General features: G+C 33.1%; 1 protein-coding gene across 1 annotated transcript in view; it reads left to right on the top strand.

The window, feature by feature from the left end:
• Positions 1-17480, top strand: part of LOC111624034 (glutamate receptor ionotropic, kainate 2-like) — a 62322-nt gene that overhangs the window by 23979 nt on the left and 20863 nt on the right. The window contains exons 4-7 of the mRNA XM_023366800.1: positions 10589-10779; positions 10858-10911; positions 10983-11147; positions 12164-12316. Coding sequence (XP_023222568.1) covers positions 10589-10779; positions 10858-10911; positions 10983-11147; positions 12164-12316 — 563 coding nt within the window. The remainder of the gene's footprint in view (positions 1-10588; positions 10780-10857; positions 10912-10982; positions 11148-12163; positions 12317-17480) is intronic.

The raw sequence follows: 17480 nt of genomic DNA, 5'->3' as shown, positions 1-17480 counted from the left end.
GATTTTATAGTAAAAATATTAGAATAATATGAAATAATTTAAAATAAATATATTGTTAGAGATGTTTTATTTGTCATTTTATTGCATTAAAAACAAGTTGTAACGAGACACTGGGGTCTCCAAAATTTACAACTATTTGACCTTTAGCCAGCTGCTTGGTGAACTTTCGCGGGACGTCCTTACGTAAACATCGAAGGGAATCGGTTTGAGGGGAGGGTGTTCTAGTAAGGTGTGCAGTAGTTCCAGGAATAATCCCAATATGAACACGTGCTGTTTGGTCATTACTACTATTTCTCTGAGGGAGACCGACTTCCTTGTCCGATTCAGGATTAATTCAGGATTCGTACTTGCGTCCTTTTTGTCTAACCTGGGTTAACTCGGAAAAAAGTACTTAAAGGGTTTTTACTACGATTCTCAAGTTCAGATTATTTTACTTGTGACTTGTAAGTATGAATTATATTTATCTACATATTATTTTTAAGAGTTATATCTAATTTTATATACTTAAATATTGTTAGATACCTAATTACCCTTTCACAATTTCACAATGGAAAAGAAAGTATTTTCAAATTCAAAGTCTGCAGTTTTTGAATATTATAAACTTACTACGGATGGAAAATATTATCAGTGTAAATGCATTGTAGAAAATGATGATGGCAAACATGTATGTGAAGCAAAAATTAGCGCTTTTGCTAGTTCTGAAAAAAAAATGCACCTACAAGAGCAGGTAATCTAAAAAGACATTTGCAACGTCTACATCCTAAAATTCTACAAGAAGTAAATGAAAAAGATAACAGTAGAAACACTTCATCTATTTTAAAATTAGAAAATATCCAAAAATTAAGTTCAGTACAAACACAAGTATGCAAATTCTTTGCTTCGGATAAAGTTACAGTAACAATGACGGGTGCAAAATTTAAAAATCTGATAATTGAAATGGTGGTGCAAGATAGTGTGCCTTTAATCTTTTTTTCACGGCCAGCCTTTTTAGGCTTAAACGGTGAAATGGCGAGAAAACTTGGAGTTTCACTAGATAGAGAAAACATCAGAAGGCTTATAATTGAAGAGGCTGTTTTGAAAAAAGATGAACTCCGGAAAAAACTGAAGGATCGCTTGATATTTATTAAAATGGATGCATGCACTCGTCATCGAGTGAATTATTTTGCAATTAATGTTCGATTTATTGATGAGAATAATACAATTGTTACGAAGACATTAGCAGTAAAAGATACTATGGCTCATCACACAGGAGAGTATCTGCAGAAGTTGGTTCAAGAGGTATTAGAAGATTTTAAAATTAAAAAGGAGAATATTTTGTGTATTGTAACAGATAATGCTTCGAATATGTTAAAAATAACTGAGAAAATGAATCAAGATAATGAGATTCCATTAGAAGACATTCATGAAATATTCTCCATTGACACACAAATCGAGCCTATAATAGAAAAAGAGGAATATTTAGATGATATTGTGGAGGAAGCGTCCAATATGTTTCAAATCCAGCATATGCGATGTGCTGTTCACACGTTGCAATTAGCAATAAGAGATGGATTAAAAGACTCTCAGGTAGCTAAAATCATTACAAAATTAAGACAAGTAGCTACTGTAGCTAGAACCCCTAAAATAGATGCTATTCTGAGAAGGCGTGCTAGAAAAGGAATTATTTTAGATTAATCTACTCGCTGGGGAAGCACTTATTTAATGGTTAAGCGGTTGCTCGAATTGAAAACCTTCCTTGAAGACCTTGACAATCCAAGTGTTTTATTAACTGAAAACCAATGGAAACAAACAGAAAAATTAGAGAGTGTCTTGTCATACCCTTATACTGTCACCTTAAAGTTACAAGCTGAAGATTTGACACCTGGAAATTTTTTCTTACAGTGGAAAACATTGATGCATCAGCTCGACAAAACTGGAGGAATTGTTGCTAATGCGATTTTATCTTCAATGAGAAAAAGAGAGATTCAGTTGTTAGACAATAAAATCTTGTTAGCCGCTATTTACGTTGATCCAATGAATCGAATTTTACTAAATGACAATCAAATTGCCTCAGGGAAAGAAAAGCTTCGTGAAATTGCTATTCGCTTGAAAAAGTTGCCGTTACCTTACATTTATAAATCAAAAGATGAAAATAAAAATAATGAATGTAATGACAACTCGGAATCATCATCTCCAAAAAAAGAGCTTGATTTCGAAGCATATTTGGATAGTTTAGAACGTCTCAAAGTGAAGCGAAGACGTTTAACGAATCAAGAAACTAACCCGGCAGAAATTGAAAAAATAAAATTTGAACAAAATTTTTTAAATGGGCTAATTGAAATAGAAAAGTATGACCGTTTATCAAAATTGAACGTAGAAGAAGCTATTTCAATTTATCCAGAAATTATTCGCGATGCAGCTAGATCTGTCACAGCAATGCCCCCAACACAAGTCAGTGTGGAAAGATTATTTTCAGCTTTGAAAATAATTAAAGCTGATTTAAGGGCATCTATGAAAGAAGATTTAATTGAAGCTATTTTGTTTCTTAGAACCATTTTATAAAATTCAAAATTATAAATGTAATTTAGTTTTTTTTATTTAAGTGAAAATATAAAATAAATTTTCTTATTAATTTTTAAAAATGTTTTGTATTTTGTTATAATTCATTTATTTTAAATACAAAATGCAGCAATTTAATTTATTAAATATGTAGTTTTCATTGTAGTATTTGTGTTTAGTATCAATAGTTAAATTATTTTTACCCAATTAAACTTGAATATTTTTAAATCGTTCTTTTATTATTTCTGCTCTAAATAAATATTCTATTTTTCTGAATGAGCCAGACTAAGTGATCAAAGTATATATTTTTCTTTTCTGAACAAGGGGCTAAAATAACTAGATCGCACACTTTTTATTTGGACTAACTTTTCTGCAAAGGTAAAATTGAAGTGCATATGCTGTAGAATAAAAATATGTAAATGTAGAATTTTATTGCTCCCTTTCTCCTCTTATTAAATATTTGTTAGAAATAATTTTTTATACAAATAAATATTAATGTAAGTTAAATATTAAAAATGCTAACTATAAAAGTATTTGGGTAAATACCCGGGGCTCCTTTCACAGTTTAAAGAAGGGACCTCCCTATGAGCGTTTCTGCTCCCATATAATGACTTTGTATTTAATTTTGCCGGAGTCGGAGTCGGCGTACTAAAATTATCCGGAGTCGGGTGTTTTTTTACCGACTCCGCAGCCCTGGTTCAAAACTATATTTTGGCATATAATAGTAGTCTTTTAATAAATTCTGAGAGATTTTTGTAGTAATTGTAGTATGAAACTTGGGAACGTGTATAAAATTTTCATTGTATAAAATTTGAAGCAAGCAGGAAAAAGTATTTGATAAGATTTAAATCCTGGAAAAACATCGCGTTTTTCAAAAGATTATTATAGTGTATTTTATTTTGTAATATTTTGTACTAAGTTATTACATTAATTTATTATGTTGCACTAACTTCAGCTTTATGTAACCCCCTTGTAAGGTTCAAACAATAAAGAATTGATTGATAAATTTGGCTAATTTTTCCAGACTTATCGCACCTATTAGGTCAACTTATGAAAACGGAGTCATAGATCAGATCTAAAAAGTATACGCTTTTATTAACATTGGAAATACATTTAGGACTCTACAGTCCTCATCAGTCCAACCAGTTCGCGTAGATGACTATAAGCAGAAAATTCTGACATATATATATATATATATATATATATATAAAGATAATACAATGATGCTCTAAACGATTTGGAACGTTAATAAANCTTCCTCTTTAGGATCTACTTCACCACAAACTACATGAACAAACATATCACACGATTTATACTTGTGGGGACTTGATGCTGCTTTTGAGCAAACAATACAGACTATGTCTTGTATAGTGCTCTTTATAGGCTCTGTACGAAACTGTGATGGCGATTCTGCTGAAGTTGAGGGTAACTTAGTGATGACTTCTTCAACTTGCAGAGGTGATTCCTTGGAGGTGCAGGGTAACTGAATATTCCTCAATCAATGGTGTAGAAGGCAGTTTAAGATTACTATCGATAAATTCTTGTATTTCTATAGGTGATTCTGTGGAAGCAAGGGATAACGGAATGTCATTTTGAGTAAGATTTGACTGTGATCCCATAATCACAGTCTCTTGTGAATCTTCTAATTTTTCAAGGTCTACTTCAGTATTTATCGAATGTAATACACTTTGTGGTATAATAGAAGAAGACAATCCCACTTTTGCGGGACAACCAAACATGGCTTCGTATGGACTTCTTTTAATTGCAGAATGCAATTAATATTGCACGATTCTTCGTGAATTGTACATATCGTACGCCCTCACTCCACTTGTTAGTTTGGCTATCAGTTTATCCAAGTACAATTAGCATGTTTTCAATGTCTTGATTCGCTCGTTCTACACTTCCTTGACTTTTGCTGTGTCTAGGTTTGCCATTAACCATTTTGATTTCTGGCCACAACTGTGTTACACATTCTAAGATTTTATTACAAAATTCACGTACAAATTTATTACAAAATTATCAGAAAGCAAAATATTTGGAGTGCCAAAAAGGAGAAAAATATCCAGCAAGTTATAGGCTACTTCATCCACCCGTTTTGATGTGAGTGGCTTTAATACAACAAATTTTGTTAAGTGATCTTGGTATACGAGAAGATACTTAAACTTTCCATCTGGTTGAGATTGGTAATCGATGAGATCCACCTGGAATCTGCTGTAGAAATGCAACAAGCCCTTTTTCGCACTTTTTTGTTTTTGTTGACAAGGTTCGCATAAATCCAAAAAACATTTTTATTTGGGCTTGGTTTATGTTTTTATAAAAATGTTTTTAATTGCTTGATCATTCTGTCTTTTCCACCGTGACCAATTCACAAATAAGTCGAATACAATATGTCAAACAATTCTTCGGCATGGACAAACTTCTTCACACTTTATCGCGCATCTGACAACGGCTCAATGAGTTTTTTCACAGCCTTGTACAGTCAACACATCAACACATGAATTATTCGATAATTTCGAGCAGTGGCATAGCGTAGTGGGGGCGGCAGGGGCGGCACTTTTAAGGGCGGCAAAATTTCACAATAAAGAATAATAATATCTTGTAAAAATTTGAACCATTTCATTTCATATTTTTGTCACACCTACGATTCGGACCGATTGAAATGAGCACAGAATCTTTCATACTTATTCTGTGACGAAACTGAATTTTAGTCTTTTAAATTGAGATACCTGAATAAGAGGGAAGCGAAATTTTCCTCCGCCCCGGGCGGCTAACACCCACACTACGCCACTGATCTCGAGATGATTCTTTCTTCTTCGAAACTTTTATTCGCTTTACATCTTCAATTATGGAATCATACTTTGGTTTGTTATTAAAACACTACGTATTATATTTTAAATCTTCGCTAAAGAAGTTTGTGAAGAATCTTTTCTTCATTTTATTCACCAATTCGGTGCTTGCCTGCATACTAGGAGTTAAATTTATCTACATTAAAAAATCACGGCACTAATTCACGCGCTAACAAGCAGTAACGAATTTGAAAACAGAATTAGCTATGCTACGCACTGGCAGCCGACGCAAATTATAAGAAATAAGAACAACCTGCGACATCAAGACACTGGCAGAACCAAATTAAAAGTGGAGGGAGAAGGGAAGGAATAGGGAAAGGAAATGAGAGAAACGAACTTTAACGATACGGAAGCCATTAATGTGCAGATTACCTAGGTAAAATGCGGAAAACTCTTGATTCCGCACGTTCACAGATCACCTTAGTTAATGTACACATTAACTGCTTTCGAGCTTTAGCGGTAACACTTTCGAGTTGAAATTAATTCTGCTTATATTTATGTAAAGTTATTTTGTTTAATAATTTCGTCTGTATTACTTTATTCTGTTCTTGTATGGGCAATTACTTATTACGATAAAATAGAAATTGTCTTTGCTTTATATCTTCGAATAATTTTTATGTTATACCATAAAATTCCAGCTTACATGTTACGTTTAGAATTTGGTGTGCCTAGAATATCGGTAATAATAATAATAACTTTTGGATTAGACATTTGAAATTAGATGATAAAAGTTGTGTTAAATTAGCGTATAATAAACTATATAAATTGTGTTCAACGATGAATAATTCTACGTATAATTGGTCTCTGGAGTTGAAAAATATGCTAAATCGACACGGTTTCTTTTTTCTATGGCTGTGTCAAGGTCCTCATTTGATCGAAAGCTATCAAACATTAATTATAAGAGTGTGTTGCGAACAGAGCATACAAAAAGATTGGTCTTTGTTGGAAAAGAACAAGCATTTTCAATTATATCGTATATTTAAAACTTTTATGTATGAGGATTATTTCTTTATGGACATAAATTATCATGTAAAACGTTCAATATTGCAAATGTGATGTGTTCAAAACAAGGCTGTGGAGTCGGAGTCAGAGTCAGGAGGAATTTCTGGCTAGAGGAGTCGGAGTCGGAGTCGGAAAAAAATGTGTCGACTCCGACTCCGGCATTTCTCTTTTTTTGTTTTCCATAGAAAAATTAAAATGTAAAAGTATCTGCGAAAAATTTCACCCCCAACGCAATTTTATAGTAAAAATATTAGAATAATATGAAATAATTTAAAATAAATATATCGTTAGAGATGTTTTATTTGTCATTTTATTGCATTAAAAACAAGTTGTAACGAGACACTGGGGTCTCCAAAATTTACAACTATTTGACCTTTAGCCAGCTGCTTGGTGAACTTTCGCGGGACGTCCTTACGTAAACATCGAAGGGAATCGGTTTGAGGGGAGGGTGTTCTAGTAAGGTGTGCAGTAGTTCCAGGAATAATCCCAATATGAACACGTGCTGTTTGGTCATTACTACTATTTCTCTGAGGGAGACCGACTTCCTTGTCCGATTCAGGATTAATTCAGGATTCGTACTTGCGTCCTTTTTGTCTAACCTGGGTTAACTCGGAAAAAAGTACTTAAAGGGTTTTTACTACGATTCTCAAGTTCAGATTATTTTACTTGTGACTTGTAAGTATGAATTATATTTATCTACATATTATTTTTAAGAGTTATATCTAATTTTATATACTTAAATATTGTTAGATACCTAATTACCCTTTCACAATTTCACAATGGAAAAGAAAGTATTTTCAAATTCAAAGTCTGCAGTTTTTGAATATTATAAACTTACTACGGATGGAAAATATTATCAGTGTAAATGCATTGTAGAAAATGATGATGGCAAACATGTATGTGAAGCAAAAATTAGCGCTTTTGCTAGTTCTGAAAAAAAAATGCACCTACAAGAGCAGGTAATCTAAAAAGACATTTGCAACGTCTACATCCTAAAATTCTACAAGAAGTAAATGAAAAAGATAACAGTAGAAACACTTCATCTATTTTAAAATTAGAAAATATCCAAAAATTAAGTTCAGTACAAACACAAGTATGCAAATTCTTTGCTTCGGATAAAGTTACAGTAACAATGACGGGTGCAAAATTTAAAAATCTGATAATTGAAATGGTGGTGCAAGATAGTGTGCCTTTAATCTTTTTTTCACGGCCAGCCTTTTTAGGCTTAAACGGTGAAATGGCGAGAAAACTTGGAGTTTCACTAGATAGAGAAAACATCAGAAGGCTTATAATTGAAGAGGCTGTTTTGAAAAAAGATGAACTCCGGAAAAAACTGAAGGATCGCTTGATATTTATTAAAATGGATGCATGCACTCGTCATCGAGTGAATTATTTTGCAATTAATGTTCGATTTATTGATGAGAATAATACAATTGTTACGAAGACATTAGCAGTAAAAGATACTATGGCTCATCACACAGGAGAGTATCTGCAGAAGTTGGTTCAAGAGGTATTAGAAGATTTTAAAATTAAAAAGGAGAATATTTTGTGTATTGTAACAGATAATGCTTCGAATATGTTAAAAATAACTGAGAAAATGAATCAAGATAATGAGATTCCATTAGAAGACATTCATGAAATATTCTCCATTGACACACAAATCGAGCCTATAATAGAAAAAGAGGAATATTTAGATGATATTGTGGAGGAAGCGTCCAATATGTTTCAAATCCAGCATATGCGATGTGCTGTTCACACGTTGCAATTAGCAATAAGAGATGGATTAAAAGACTCTCAGGTAGCTAAAATCATTACAAAATTAAGACAAGTAGCTACTGTAGCTAGAACCCCTAAAATAGATGCTATTCTGAGAAGGCGTGCTAGAAAAGGAATTATTTTAGATCAATCTACTCGCTGGGGAAGCACTTATTTAATGGTTAAGCGGTTGCTCGAATTGAAAACCTTCCTTGAAGACCTTGACAATCCAAGTGTTTTATTAACTGAAAACCAATGGAAACAAACAGAAAAATTAGAGAGTGTCTTGTCATACCCTTATACTGTCACCTTAAAGTTACAAGCTGAAGATTTGACACCTGGAAATTTTTTCTTACAGTGGAAAACATTGATGCATCAGCTCGACAAAACTGGAGGAATTGTTGCTAATGCGATTTTATCTTCAATGAGAAAAAGAGAGATTCAGTTGTTAGACAATAAAATCTTGTTAGCCGCTATTTACGTTGATCCAATGAATCGAATTTTACTAAATGACAATCAAATTGCCTCAGGGAAAGAAAAGCTTCGTGAAATTGCTATTCGCTTGAAAAAGTTGCCGTTACCTTACATTTATAAATCAAAAGATGAAAATAAAAATAATGAATGTAATGACAACTCGGAATCATCATCTCCAAAAAAAGAGCTTGATTTCGAAGCATATTTGGATAGTTTAGAACGTCTCAAAGTGAAGCGAAGACGTTTAACGAATCAAGAAACTAACCCGGCAGAAATTGAAAAAATAAAATTTGAACAAAATTTTTTAAATGGGCTAATTGAAATAGAAAAGTATGACCGTTTATCAAAATTGAACGTAGAAGAAGCTATTTCAATTTATCCAGAAATTATTCGCGATGCAGCTAGATCTGTCACAGCAATGCCCCCAACACAAGTCAGTGTGGAAAGATTATTTTCAGCTTTGAAAATAATTAAAGCTGATTTAAGGGCATCTATGAAAGAAGATTTAATTGAAGCTATTTTGTTTCTTAGAACCATTTTATAAAATTCAAAATTATAAATGTAATTTAGTTTTTTTTATTTAAGTGAAAATATAAAATAAATTTTCTTATTAATTTTTAAAAATGTTTTGTATTTTGTTATAATTCATTTATTTTAAATACAAAATGCAGCAATTTAATTTATTAAATATGTAGTTTTCATTGTAGTATTTGTGTTTAGTATCAATAGTTAAATTATTTTTACCCAATTAAACTTGAATATTTTTAAATCGTTCTTTTATTATTTCTGCTCTAAATAAATATTCTATTTTTCTGAATGAGCCAGACTAAGTGATCAAAGTATATATTTTTCTTTTCTGAACAAGGGGCTAAAATAACTAGATCGCACACTTTTTATTTGGACTAACTTTTCTGCAAAGGTAAAATTGAAGTGCATATGCTGTAGAATAAAAATATGTAAATGTAGAATTTTATTGCTCCCTTTCTCCTCTTATTAAATATTTGTTAGAAATAATTTTTTATACAAATAAATATTAATGTAAGTTAAATATTAAAAATGCTAACTATAAAAGTATTTGGGTAAATACCCGGGGCTCCTTTCACAGTTTAAAGAAGGGACCTCCCTATGAGCGTTTCTGCTCCCATATAATGACTTTGTATTTAATTTTGCCGGAGTCGGAGTCGGCGTACTAAAATTATCCGGAGTCGGGTGTTTTTTTACCGACTCCGCAGCCCTGGTTCAAAACTATATTTTGGCATATAATAGTAGTCTTTTAATAAATTCTGAGAGATTTTTGTAGTAATTGTAGTATGAAACTTGGGAACGTGTATAAAATTTTCATTGTATAAAATTTGAAGCAAGCAGGAAAAAGTATTTGATAAGATTTAAATCCTGGAAAAACATCGCGTTTTTCAAAAGATTATTATAGTGTATTTTATTTTGTAATATTTTGTACTAAGTTATTACATTAATTTATTATGTTGCACTAACTTCAGCTTTATGTAACCCCCTTGTAAGGTTCAAACAATAAAGAATTGATTGATAAATTTGGCTAATTTTTCCAGACTTATCGCACCTATTAGGTCAACTTATGAAAACGGAGTCATAGATCAGATCTAAAAAGTATACGCTTTTATTAACATTGGAAATACATTTAGGACTCTACAGTCCTCATCAGTCCAACCAGTTCGCGTAGATGACTATAAGCAGAAAATTCTGACATATATATATATATATATATATATATATAAAGATAATACAATGATGCTCTAAACGATTTGGAACGTTAATAAAAGCGCATATTTTTTGGATTTGATTTCTAACTCCGTTTCATCACTCGACCTACAAGATGTGATAAGTATGGAAAAATTAGCCAAATTTAGGCCACATCAAGATATATTAAACACAGATGAGAATCAAAATATTCAGGAGTTAATTTGCTGTTTAAAATGAAATTTTCTTTATTTCCTCAGCATTAATTCGTCTAAATGCACTCTTAACTGAGAAGAAATTTAAGCAAAATGGTAACATGCTTAATATATATGTAAAACAAATTGATGGTCCCTCTCAACTTCAAAAGATATTTAAGGAAACCAAAAAATTAAATATTAGAAACTATTTAATTGATATCCCTACTTCTGATGTTATTGAAGTATTGGACCAGGTAAACAATACAATTTCATTATAAAATTTTATTTTCTTATTGAAATATTATTATTTTGATAAATAATTTATTTTATAGGCAGAAAAAATGCAGATGATTGACATATATCATAATTACTTCTTCACTTCTCTGGTAAGTACAAATTTAAAACTCTGTAAATTTTTAGAAATCCCTTCCAATATATATATTTTCTTTGCCTGTAGGATGTGCACACGTTGAATTTTCAGAAGTTTAATAAATATTGCAATATTACTATGTTTCAAGTAGTAAATAACACACATTCCCAATACAAGACGATTCTGGATGAACTTAATAGAGATGTCGTTCATATTGGTATGAAAGAACAAACTGAACCGTATCTGAATACTGTAAGTAAATTCTTTATAATATCTTCATATGTTCGATAATAAAGTAAAATTTATAGTTTAATATGAAAGATGGATATAAACTTCCTAATGCCTTTAAACGAGTAGAACTCGAAAATGAATAATCTGAAGAATGAATATCTTATTTTGAAACACAGTTGAAAATCAATTGTTAGGATGCGATAAATAAGGTAAAGGCGCCAAATAGGGACACGCTAAGAAATTTTTGTAGGTGCTGTTATCTGTAATTAATTAACTGATAGAATCCAGTTAAACATGGTCCAGATGGCCGAGAAGATTAGGCGTTAGCCTACTGCTCAGGGGACCCAGATCAAATCCAGGCGTACAGACCCAAAAATTGTTCGTGGGCAGATTATCCTAGATAAGTTTGATCCCATTCCTCATCACACCTCCTCTTCCATTGTGGGCCTGGCCGAACCTTCTGCAGATTGGAGGGAAAAGGGCCCTCTTACTAGAAAGAGACCATAGAGCGGAAATAGTCAATATGTAATTTTAGCTTTTTTTTATTTTTAAGAATTTTCATTTTTTAATCTTTAACCAAGGTCATACCTAATTGCTTCATAATCTGTGGTAGTGGGGCATTAGTGACCTGTAATCAATTTTTCTAACATTGCTCTGAAACGGTTACTGATAAGAACGTACTTAAGGATACATTAATAAGACAAATCCTTGGTGCATCACGTCCAGAAATATGGAATAGTTATTTCATACTTCAAGTTTGATTATAAAAGATTTGTTAGGAATTACTTCATATTGTTCCACATTATGGGATAATAGCTACCTTATTTTAAAGCTGTATAGAAATTACACAATAAGTTATTTACCTTTAAAACTAAACATGACAACATGTCACCTATAAATGAAGAGCTCTTTTCCAAATGGCCGTAACTTACTTACGGTTTCCTTTGGAAACCGATAATATTTGGGAAAATTACATATTGATTAACGCATGATTTAGTTTATAAACAAACAATTAAAAATTGCTATTATTTTTTCAGACACAGTTTGCTCTTATGTATGACGCTGTCTATTATTTCATTACGGCTTTAACACAACTTGGTCCTTATTTTCGCCTAAATCCAACACGACAATCTTGTCAGTCTGAACAAAGTTGGGCACAGGGAAAAGTAATTGTTGATGCTATGAAATCGGTAAGTTATTTCAATTATACAATCATACCAAGAAATTGTAACACGATATATCGTTAAAGATATATATATAAATTCAGTGGCGCAATAAAGGGAGGAGTTCCCACTAAATAAATTTTAAAAAACTCAAATTTCAAAACAATAAGAAAAATAGTGCATGTTTACTTTTTTATAATGCTTAAATAACATTATAAAATTTAGTACTTGATTACTTCTTGTTTTCTCTTTTGTTCTTTGGAAAGAAGTACAGAATTGCTATGCAGAATTTATCATACAGGAACACTTTTTGATCATCAAAAAGTGTTCCTGTATGTAAGTTCCACATAGAAATTTTGTACTTAGTTCAAAGAACATTATAAAAACTTATTATTTTTAACATAAATTTTATAATTAAAAAAAAAAGGCAAAAATGTTTGCCCTCTGTTGTGCTGCTGTGTAAATTTACTTAGTTAACATTAGTGTGTGAAGTATTATCTGCCATTGTTAAAAAATTTTATTTTAAATATTTCTTTTTATATAATTAATTATTATAAAATGGCAAAAAGCTTTGAAAGTAGGGACGAGTTTCATTTAAAAAAATGTAAATGCTAATAACGATTCAGCAGTAGATATACTGTATTTTCTTTAGCTTCACATAAATAAACATGTTTTAAAATGAAGACATTCTTCGATAAAATTATTTTTTAGATCGTCAACGTGTGTTTTACATAATTCTTCAGCATTCTTTCTAATTGTTTTCATTTAAATTTTTTAAATTGACCAAAAAGCCAAATTTTGAGTAAATGTCATCATAGACACACTTTCTCTTTCATACTTCCGATAGAAATTTCTCAATAATAACAATATGTATTTATGCAGAATTCGTCGTACTGTTTTTTTTTTCTTTTGTACAGTACACCTAAAGCGAGAATGAAACTTGAGTTCTGCAGTTTTAAATGTCCGATATTCTGTTGCTTTAGGTTTTATTCAAACCTGAAATCCGCGAGTCTGCAGATTAACTAGACATACCTTGTTTAAATTAATATTTATTAATCAGTGGCGTAGCTACATATTCAGCGCACTGGAGCAAGTCCAATCAGTGCACCCCTTTGTTCTCTGGAAGAGGTTTCACGAAATTTTGTTTTGAACATTCAATTTAAAAACATTTCTCATTATTTCGATTTAAAACCTTACTTAATAACAGTTTATTTCAGATTCGAGGCATTTCAACAATAAGATATTCAATTTAATAAATCTTATAATATAATCGAGATGGATTGATGATGATGATAAGCGCAGAACCCAAACGGTTAGGAGTTGAAAGTTGAAATTTGGTACACAGTTATGGTACGCCGTGCCAATGCATTCTAAGAAAAGGTTTTTCGAAATTCCCCTGCGGAGGGAGGAAGAGGATTAAGGATGACCCTGAAGAACTTAGCTTCTACTGTACTATTTTAGATGTGGTATTTCGCGTTTTTGCAAGAAATCGAGCATGTTTTTAGACCCATTTAAAAATTCTCTAATTAGTCTGGGAAGAGGGGGACCTAATTCTTGCACCCAGTAAAAACGAGTAAGATCGCTCATAATCTAATAATCTTAATCTCTGCTAGCGTTACTTTTTGCCCGAGCAACGCCGGGCTCATCTGCTAGTACAATTATAAATATAATAAATAAGAAAACAAAATACAGTATAATTCTTTAAGTCCAGCATACCTAATAATATTTACTACATATTAAATAAACTGTATTGACAAAATGTATGCAAGTTTAATTTCATTACAAATACATAATAATACATTTAAAAAAAAAAACTTCAAAATTTTTTCTCGCTTTTTCGTTTGCAAATCGGTCAATCACTTTCTTCAGATCAAGTTGAGCTATTGTTTTTTCAGTTGATATAGTCGGGGATGGATCTAGGTTTTTCGGGACCTTGGGCTTATTGAAGTCCAAAATGGGGATCCATTTTTTGTTATTAAAATAATAATAATAATAACTCTCCCATGGTCACCACCTGGTCGTGGTGGGAGAGCCCAGTAATTTTACTGAACCATAGAGCAATGCAGACTGGAGCACAAGCTCCTGGTAGAGACACCCATGCTAGTAAGGTCTATGGGGAGAAATGAAGCTAAGAGTGACCACACACCCACACTCTGTGGAGATATTTATCATGGTAGTAACCAGATCTAAGTAGGATACCGGCTCGGACGTCGCCCGGGTTAACAAGGTCTGCGTTCGTGGGTTAGGCAGAGGCTCACGTTTGAAAAATAGGCCACAGTCTCCCTTGGTTACCGGTGGCAAAAGCAGCGCCAGCCCAAGCATGGCTACTGCAATGCCCTCAACAGATGTGAGGAATCAACCTAGCCTTGGTGTTTCTGTGGCAATGCATCAACACACCACAAAGGCTGGAAAACCACGCCAACAGGTGAAATGGACATCAGAAATGAACGAGTTTATCATCCGCACTTACTACACCATCACAAGACTCGAAACAAACATGACAGCATACAGACAACAACTACACCATAGATTCACACAACAATATCCTCACCTCACTGTCACCGAACAAAGGGTTGTTGATCAAAAACGAACAATTATACACAACAACCTTATCCCACAAACAACACTTGAACTTATCAAACAACAGGTTGCTGATCAAATACATCAACAGACAGAAACATTTAACATTAATGAAGATCACGTAACCTGTCAGGATAATCCAGCAACAAGCACTGATTACAGCACACACACAACAAGTACCACTAATGATACTGCAGGCACTTCCCCATCCATCACTGATAACATAGACATAGAATTAGTTAATACACTCTCACTTATATTTCAGGAAACACTCACTAAATATACAGGTACAGATCCCACACAAAGACCACGAATACCGAAAATCAACACGTCAAAGGTAGTAGGAAAAACACTAAATTATGTAAACACTCACTTACTACCAAACTACATTCATTCAATTTCTACACTCTCAGACATTCATACATTAGTTTATGCTGGGGCAGTCACAGTAGTAACACACCATGGACTGAAAATACACTCACAGACAGACACACACAAAACACAATTCTATCACAAGCCTGCCTGGCAGAGAAGAATAGAAACACAAATAAATGACATTAGACAGCAATTAGGCAGGCTGACACAATACACTAAAAACAACATAACACCCAAATTAAAGAAACAACTCAAAAACATTTTCAAGAAAATCAAAACACACACAAAACATGAACATCACAACACACACATTACAGAATACATCGATACACTAAAACAAAAACTCGCAGCCAAAGCACGTAGACTCAAACGATACAAAACATGTACACTACGAAAACAACAAAATAAATTATTCACAAACAATGAAAAACTTTTCTACAGACAAATCAGTACCAAAACAAACACTGATACACAGCACAGTGGCACACCAACAGAAGAAGAACTCACAACTTATTGGTCTTCTCTTTGGTCCAATGCTGTTACACACAATGCTGATGCAGGCTGGATCGAGGAGGAGAACAGAAACTTGCACAACATACCAACTATGCCCTGTGCTGAAATAAACATACACGACATTCGCTACGCTGTTAACAGAACACACAACTGGAAGACACCTGGTGTAGACAACATTCACAATTTCTGGTACAAAAAGTTTACATCACTGCACCAGGAACTAGCTAAACATCTAACACACATCATCATCAATCCACAAGACATGCCAAAATTTCTTACTCAGGGCATCACCTACATGAAACCTAAAAACAACAAAACCACAGACCCCACACAATACAGACCAATTACATGTCTTCCAACACTCTACAAATTATTGACATCCTGTATCACAAACAAAATATACAAACATGTTGAAGAACACGACATTCTTACAGAACAACAAAAAGGTTGCCGTAGAAATCACAGGGGATGCAAAGAACAGTTACTCATAGATTCAGTCATTCTACGGCAAGCACACAAACAACACAGAAACATACACATGGCATATATAGACTACAGAAAAGCATTCGACAGTGTTCCACACAGTTGGCTGCTACATATTCTACACATGTACAAAATACATCCATCACTCATTGCATTCTTCGAAAACACTATGCAGCACTGGAGAACAACACTACATCTCAGGGTTAGTAACACTTCCATACAAACAAACGAAATATTCATTAGGCGAGGAATTTTTCAAGGAGATTCCTTGAGTCCTCTCTGGTTCTGCCTAGCCCTGAATCCATTATCCAACATGTTAAACAACACGCATTATGGCTACAATATCAGACATGAAAAAACAACACAGTTTACACTCTCACATCTCATGTACATGGACGACATAAAACTTTATGCATCCACACAAAAACAACTTCATCAACTCCTACAAATCACACATTCATACACTAAGGACATACAAATGGAGTTTGGCCTAGACAAATGCAAAAAACTTCACATAGAAAAAGGAATCCTGAAGAAAGAAGATTTTGCACTTGGAAATGGAGACGTTATTGAATCCATGGAAGAGGGCGAGTTCTACAAGTACTTAGGATTCCAACAGGCCAAACTAACAGAACATACACAAATAAAGCAACGATTAATTAAAGAATACCAAAGTAGGTTAAACGCTATACTTAGAACACAGTTAAATGCAAAACACACAGTTAAAGCAATAAACACATATGTCATCCCAGTACTCACATACTCTTTTGGAGTTATACATTGGACTCACACAGATCTCGAGCAACTCCAAAGGAAAACAAGAACAACACTTACTAAGCATAAACAACATCATCCTAAATCCGCCACAGAAAGATTAACCCTTCCACGTAAAGAAGGCGGACGTGGCCTGATTGACATAGTTAACCTTCACTACAAACAAATACAGTCACTGCGAGAGTTTTTCTACAGGAAACAAGAAACATCACAATTACATAAAGCAGTAACTCTAGCAGACTCAAATAGCACACCATTAAACTTACACTCACATCACACAGACATGACACAACACATAAAAAGCATAGACACCATCAAGCAATCGTGGGCTCGAAAGGCACTCCATGGCAGGCATCCTTATGACCTGGCCCAGGATTTTGTTGACAAAACTGCGTCAAACAGCTGGTTAGATCGGGGATGCCTCTTTGGGGAGACGGAAGGATTCATGATTGCCATACAGGATCAG

This window comes from Centruroides sculpturatus, unplaced genomic scaffold (genome assembly GCF_000671375.1).
Source record: "Centruroides sculpturatus isolate CEXI.00-Female unplaced genomic scaffold, Cexi_2.0 scaffold192, whole genome shotgun sequence".
Lineage (NCBI taxonomy): Eukaryota > Metazoa > Arthropoda > Arachnida > Scorpiones > Buthidae > Centruroides > Centruroides sculpturatus.
This window is presented reverse-complemented; position numbering and strand designations above follow the sequence as displayed.